Source organism: Melitaea cinxia, chromosome 10 (assembly GCF_905220565.1).
Source record: "Melitaea cinxia chromosome 10, ilMelCinx1.1, whole genome shotgun sequence".
Taxonomy (NCBI): Eukaryota; Metazoa; Arthropoda; class Insecta; order Lepidoptera; family Nymphalidae; genus Melitaea; species Melitaea cinxia.
Genome location: NC_059403.1, coordinates 907,100 through 915,398, shown reverse-complemented (window position 1 = coordinate 915,398; position 8,299 = coordinate 907,100). Strand labels below are relative to the sequence as shown.

Here is an 8,299-nt window from a genome sequence, read left to right as displayed (position 1 = left end):
AATAAATAAATATTTTTTTTAAAAGAAATTCGTTCGCCGTTATTTAACTGGCGCAGTCGGTAGGATCGCGACACTCGAACTTCGAATAAAACTCTCCGAATAGAGTGAACGATATCTATCGTTATTTTCGCGATCCGCTATACAAGAACCTACGAACGGCGATATCCTGCGGGAGTCCTGGCGAATTGGGAGTCCTGCTGTTCTACAAGGCCCGGCAAGAGATGCAGAGAATCCTTGGGTAAGTACGATTCGTTTACCCAGTATCCTGTGCTATATCTCATGTCGTTATATTATATTTATGCATACGAGTATAGTGTTACATGTGATTGTCTTTGTGCTATAATCGCGATTAGACAATTAGTTTAATAATAATATATTTTGAGTAATACTTAAATATTTTTTGTTCTTATGCTAAAATCGCATTAGACAATTAATTTAATAATAATATATTTTGTGTAATACTTAAATAATTTTTGTCTTTATGCTAGAATCGCATTAGATAATAAATTTAACAATAGAATATTTTGTGCTATACGTAGTTATAGTTAGCGTAACGCCAACGCTATCGCTAATCGTAAACAAGTAGTTTACTAATTTTACTCGATTTCTTTTTATTATTCAATATGAATAGTTCGGACATACATAATTTTAAATTTGTAAGGGATGTTATGCCCAGGTATGATGGTAATCCAAAAATACTTAATTATTATATAAGAGAAGTAGAGAATATACTGTGTATGCTCGATGCACCTGCTAGAGTAAGTCCGCCACTTATCTCTCTCATTAAAAGTAGGCTAAGCGGAACCGCGGTAGATGCCGTGGCCTACGAAGAGTCACTCGATACGTGGGATAGCATTAAATCAGCATTAATACGTAGGTTAGGAGAGCCGCGTAATGAGATTCAAGTAATGCAGGAGCTAACGCGTGTCCGTCGTAATAAAAATGAAGACGCGGAGGCTTTCGGCAAACGTCTTAGAGATATATTAGATACGTTAAACTCGGTAGGTAGGCACAGTGATAAATCGTATTACGAAAATATGGTAATCGACCAATACATCAATAACCTTGAATTTCATGTCTCGATCGGGGTGCGTATTTCACAACCTACGACCCTGGAGGTAGCGATAATAACAGCTAGACAAGAGGAGGCACGATTAGCGCATAATAAATTTAATAATTTTCATTCACCTCCTATACAAGCCAAACCAAAAGAGATGCCTAGACCTAATATGCCCATAAGTCAGACTAGCCTGCCGTTTAGGTTTAGTAATATACCCAAACATAGGTTCTTCGATAATGTTGGACCACAACAAAGACCACAGTGGGTACAGCCCGTGTCACCGTGGAAAAACAAACAAGCTGCAGGTAATTTTACACCCCAAAGTTCTGGTAATTTTAGGAATTCTGGAAACTTTAGGAACTCTGGAAACTTCAGACAGCAACAGAATATGCCACATCAACAAGTTAACCAGCCACAAAATATCTCAGACGTTACAATGAGGTCAGTAAATAAACCACCTAGACCTCAGGTAGGTCAGGAAGAATTTTACTACACAAGTAACGAGCCAGAGTTCGACCAAGATAACGAAGACCCCTATTGCGAACAAGGTGAGTACTTTACCACACAATTTTCTGACCAAGATTACACAGCTACGTCCTCAGATCAGATAAACCACCAGGATTTTCCCGAGGACAAGGTAAACGAAGATCACAGTTAAATACTGTTGAGATAAAAAGACAAGGTAAGTCCCATCTACCATACATTGATCTCCCAGAGTTTAAGGGTAAATTCTTATTAGACACAGGAGCAACTAACTGCATGATATCACCCAAAGCACTAATAGGAACTAGTTTCGAACATTGCATACAATATGAACCGTTTTTAGTGAAAACCGCACACGCTACTACTAAACATGACTATGTTGCATATTTACCTTTACCCCCTCAATTTAATACCGATAAGTCTCATAAGTTTTTAGTGTTCGATGTTGATCCGAAGTATATAGGAATAATAGGAATAGATTTGTTGAAAGAATTAGGCTGTACAATTGACTTAAACAATAAATTATTGATATCTCCTACTTGTGAAATACCTATATATACAGATTATCCAGTTAAAAAAGTTAAAGTTGAACCTAAATGTGAAAAATTAATTATTGTCAAAACAAACTATACTGATGGTCAATATATTTGTGATGAGTTTTACTGGGATAAAGATCTTAAATCGCCAACAGCCCTAGTTACAGTTAAAAATGGCATTTTTAAGACATCCATAATTAATTTTAGCAATGAAAAGAAAATTGTCACCAATAATACCCAGGTAGCTCTTGAACCTGTACCTGAATATGTATTAAATAAATTGGAAAGCGTCTCTAGTCTGAATAATTTAAATATTCAAGAAAATTTTGACCATGAATTAAAACAAAACCTAAATAAAATACGTACTGAGCATATGAATGACGAGGAAAAGCGAGAAATAATTAGACTTTGTTATAATTATAGAGAAATTTTTCATTCAGACAAAATTCCACTGTCCTTCACCCATACCGTAAAACACGAACTAAGACTGACTGACCAGACTCCTATTTTCGTTAGAAGTTACCGACAGGCCCCTCAACAGCGTAAAGAAATTCAGAATCAAGTCGACAACCTTTTAAAACAAGGAATCATTAGAGAAAGCATATCCCCATGGTCTTGCCCGGTGCACATAGTCCCTAAAAAACCAGACGCCTCTGGAAAGGTTAAGTGGAGACTTGTTATTGACTATAGACGACTGAATGACAGGATTGTAGAGGACAAATACCCCCTTCCTAACATAAACGACATATTAGACAGACTAGGACGAGCACAATATTTTACTACCCTCAACCTCGCGAGTGGCTATCATCAAATTGAGATGCACTCTAACGACATTGAAAAGACTGCCTTTACAACAGAAAGAGGTCATTATGAATTTTTACGAATGCCCTTTGGCTTGAAAAATGCCCCTAGTACTTTTCAACGTCTTATGGATCACATTTTAAGAGGTTTAGATAACGTTTTTACCTATTTAGACGACGTCATCATAGCGTCTACGTCATTACAAGACCATATAGTTAAATTAAAACAAGTGTTCGAACGTTTCAAAGTCCACAATTTAAAGATTCAATTAGATAAATCCGAATTTTTACAAAAACAAGTTAATTTTTAGGACACGAACTCACGGACCAGGGACTTAAGCCTAACAAAGATAAAATCAAAGCCGTATTAAATTTCCCTATACCATGTAATCAAAAGGATATTAAGTCTTTCCTAGGTTTAGTAGGTTACTATCGTAAGTTCATTAAGGACTTCGCGAAATTAACCAAACCATTAACAGCATGTTTAAAGAAAAACGCTAAAGTAATACATACACCAGAATTTATAGACGCGGTAGACAAATGTAAGCAAATTTTAACAAACTCTCCCATCTTACAATACCCAGACTTTGACAAACCATTTATTTTGACAACCGATGCCTCTGATATAGCCATAGGAGCAGTCTTATCGCAGGGAAACGTAGGATCTGATAAACCTGTTGCTTACGCATCTAGAACACTATCAGATACAGAAAATCGTTATTCAACCATAGAGAAAGAATTATTAGCTATAATCTGGGCCATTAAATACTTCAGGCCGTATTTATATGGTAGGAAGTTTACCATCTACACTGACCATAGACCTTTATCATGGTTAATGTCCTTGAAAGATCCAAATTCAAAATTAACTCGTTGGAGACTTAAGCTTGCAGAGTATGATTACAAAGTAATATATAAAAAGGGTAGTCAAAACACGAATGCAGATGCATTATCTAGAGTTAAAATTTTCCATAAAAGTGTTGATTCATTAGCCGTAAACCTTGACGACAACGATGACGATGAAATAATCAATCGAATTTTTGACAATGCACGTAGGGAAGCTCAAAACACAGACATCGACAATACGACTGAAGCGCAAAACACAAACACTGACAATACAAATGAGTCACGAAACACTGACATTGACAATGCGACTGACAATACTGACAACATTCACGAACAAAATCAAAGAGAAAGTGACACGCAAACTCACAATGAACAAATGAGTGTTGACCAAGACCAGCTGATCTCCACTAATCATACCCAACCCGACAACGAAAATAGAGGTATACCAATCTTATCAGACGCCATTGACAGACAACTTAAACAGTTTCATATAAGGTCTACACCCGGTTCAGAATATAGAGTAGAAAATAGGTCGACAAACTCTAGAATTGTTATCAAGGACGTATTTATCCCCATAAATAACACTGAGTCTGAAATTATTAGATTTCTGAAAGAACATACTATAGCAGATCGTATCTTTCACTGCTATTTTTACGACGAAAGTTTATATTCAGCCTTTGCAAGGGTTTACACTACTATTTTTAATGATAGAGGACCAAAATTAATTAGGTGTAACTCGCGTGTGACCTTAGTCGAAAATAAGACAGAACAACAGGAATTAATAAAGAAATACCACGAAGGCAAAACAACGCATCGCGGTATTCAAGAAACATTTAAACAACTCCGTAGAAACTATCATTGGTCTAATATGTTGCTTTCGATTCAAAAATTTATTAATCAATGTGATATTTGCTTAAAATCTAAGTACGAGAGAAATCCACTCAGACCCCCTTTGAACTTGACTCAGACACCAACAAAACCTCTTGAACATCTGTTTATGGACCTCTATTCTACAGGAGGTGCAACTTTTCTAACAATAATAGATAATTTTTCAAAATTTGCACAAGCTATGCCCCTAAACGCTGCAAGCAGTGTACATATCGCTGAAGCATTGATACAAGTTTTCTCTGTCATAGGCTTACCATTGAAAATAACAACCGATTCAGATAGTAAATTCGATAACGAAGTTATTAAGGAAATATGTGCATCTCACGACATTAACATTCACTTTACAACACCATACAACCCGAATTCCAACTCCCCCATAGAACGATTCCATTCAACTATAGGTGAGATTATCAGAATACAAAGAATGACAAATAAAGAAGACCCAATTAATTTAATAATGAATTACGCTATAATTGCCTATAATAACTCAATTCACTCTGTAACGGGTTATACACCACGAGAACTGTTATTTGGTCACACAGCTTCTCGAAATCCTTTGGAATTATTCTATCCTAAAGAGTTTTACCAGGACTATGTCATCAAGCACCGCAAAAACGCAGAAGCAGTACAAGAATGTTTAGCAGCTCACATGTCCAAAAATAAAGAACAGGTAATAGAAAAACGTAACCAGGCCGCCAAGGAGATCACATTTAAGGTAGGAGAAATAGTTTACAAACAGGTAGCCAAAACTGCGCGCAACGACAAAACCAAACCAGTCTTCAAAGGTCCATATAAAATAATTCACCTTCACCCCAATAATGTTGCCGAAATAATAGGTAACCACCCCAATTCAAAATCTATTAGAGTACATTATAAGCTTTTACGAAGACCACATCTTGTTACAGGACCCTCATCGCAGGAGCCTGGGTGCTCTTCGCAACAGCCAACTTGACCCTTAATCCCGTAAATAATGAAAATGGAATATTATTACTTAAACAAGGACTAGTTCTTAAACAGACTGATACTTTTAGTCTGGCTTGTGTCTATAATATCACTTACCTTCATGAGGTTACTATAAAAATTCTAGCACTATATGTTAGCACGAAAGATGCAGAGGATAGGTCGTTATTAGGTAGTAAGGATATACGTTATCAAACATACAAGAACCAGATAGAAGCTAGTTTAAGTTTAATAAATAAGAAAATTATGTTTATAGCACCGCATTCAACTAGAGTTAGGCGTGGTATAATAAATGGGTTAGGATCTGTGGTTAAAGCAATTACAGGAAATTTAGACTACGAAGATGCGATTAAATTTGAAAATGAAATATCAAACTTACGAAATTCAGTTTATAAAATTCAAAATTCTCAGAAACAATCTTTATTTTTAGCGGAAAATACAATTAAAGAATTTAGCAAACAAATACAAATTATTAAAGAAAATGAGGAAAAATTAGTAAACCTGCTGAAAAATGCCACTATTAGTAATAATTTAGTAATTAATCATATGAACTTTTTAGATTTATACATTCAAATAAATTTTAGTTTAGAGTTCCTATTAAATAAGCTCTTAGTTCTAGAAGATGCAATGACTTTTGCTCAGATAGGTATAATGCACCCAAGTATAATAGCTCCACATAATTTAATAGATGAGATTCAGAACATGCAAAAGTCAAATAGATTTAAAGCAGTAGATAGCATAAGCATCAAAAATATACATAGTATAGAAAAGTCAATTATTGTAAAAGCTTATAGCACAGAGCACGCATTAACATTTATCCTGGAAATACCCTCCGTTGATCCAAACGTTTTTGACCTTCTCCATATCTATTCCATCCCAGATAAGCAAAATTTAACTATTATTCCCAAATCCAAATACCTAGTACTGGGTAGCGAGGAGTACTCTTACCTGGAGGACAGCTGCAAGAAGATCACGCAAGATACCCATCTCTGCGCGACACTGAACACTCAACCCGTAGATAAATCTGAAGACTGCGTTATATCACTCATCAAACATCAAAAAGCAAACTGTACAAGAGCGAAAATGAATCTCAAGCAACAGAAAATACAGAAAATAGAAGAAAACAAATGGCTGATAATTCTTCAACACGATGAAATTTTAAGAATTCATTGCAGTTCAAAAACAACATACAAAAGGATATCCGGGATTCAAATAGTCAGCATCACAAGTGACTGTCAATTGGAAATATCAAATAAAATATTGAGAACAAATTCTGACACAATAACAATAGATGAAATCATTCCATTACCAAGTACTCCAATCATACCAGAAGAAAAGATACATTATAACCTTCAGCTCGAAGACATCTCACTGGACAGTATCCATGAGTTGATGGAACGTGCAGAAGACATCCCAAACGAAGATGGCATTAATTGGCAAGTTATGATGGCTACCCCGAGTTGGCCCACCATCGGAATATACATCATCTGCGCTGGAATTATATGCTGGAAATTATACCTATGGAGGCAAAGCCGAAGTAAAACATACAAGACGGCGGAACCTGCAGTCAGACAAAACAGTTGCAGCGAGGACGCTACAGGAAGCTGCAAAATGCGCTTCCAGCTTAAGGAGGGAGGAGTTACGCGACCCATCGACGCCACCGGCTCAAGTTCTAACAATGGCTGCTGACCAAGCGTTTCCGTGGGACAATTCAAAAGTGCATTTAGTTCATAAGTTTTAAATGTAATGTTTTAATTAATTATTATTTTAAGATTAGTCTTGTAGAACATTTGTAACTATAAACATCTTGTAATTAATAAATAAATATTTTTTTTAAAAGAAATTCGTTCGCCGTTATTTAACTCGTTGCTTGTTTATTTTATTTCTTATTTGGTGTATACTAAAGTGTAAATAAAGAAATGTAATATTTGATAATATATCATGTGGGTAGGACTATACTTTTTTGTCGTCGTCTATAAAACGAGTGTTCGGACTCGATTGGGGATTCTCGTTTGAGACGTCGACTGGTGCGGAGCTCTCGGGAAAAAGATAAGTATTATTATGTATTAGTTATGTTATACATATAATTATAATGAATAAGTACTTACCTGTAATAATATTAGTAATAAATTGTTACAAGATATTTAATTCATTATACGCTTCTTAAAGATAAAAGTATTTAATTTCACTGATCAAATAATAATTCTTAGATTAATAAAGTATGAATATATTATAAATTGTTTTTTTATTTATATTTTACTTTCTTTTTCTTAACATCAGAAGTGGGATATCACCCAAATTTACCTACAATAATGTGTGTTTTTTTTTTTGAAGGTTATGGGGCCATTCCAACTACTAGAAGGTCTGATGGAAGAAGCCATTCAAGAAGCAATTGCCTCAAATCGGCGCTCGGATGACACTGCTTTTTATTTTAATTTTAATTTTGATTTCAATTTCGATTTTGATTTTTGTTTTTAGTCTTGATTTTAGTTTTGATTATTGATTTTGGTTTTAATTTTGAATTTATGTTGAATAGGGTGATAGTTTGTGATAATTTAATATATTGTATTTTTTTATTTTTTATTTAAATTGAATTTCATTATTTTTATCCTTTTAACTGATTGAATTTTGATTTTAGTTTTAATTTTAATTTTGTTTTAATTTTAATATTGATTTTTGTTTCTTTATTGATTTTAATTCCAGTTTTAATCAAATTTTAGTATTGATTT

General features: G+C 34.6%; 1 protein-coding gene across 1 annotated transcript; it reads left to right on the top strand.

Annotated features, from left to right (window-relative positions):
* Nucleotides 1-221: 221 nt before the first annotated feature.
* LOC123657096 lies at nt 222-7,413 on the top strand. The gene is made up of 2 exons (XM_045592682.1): nt 222-238; nt 5,516-7,413. Exons 1-2 carry the CDS (start codon nt 222-224, stop codon nt 7,257-7,259), a joined length of 1,761 nt encoding a protein of 586 aa, XP_045448638.1. The 3' UTR covers nt 7,260-7,413.
* Nucleotides 7,414-8,299: the final 886 nt, after the last annotated feature.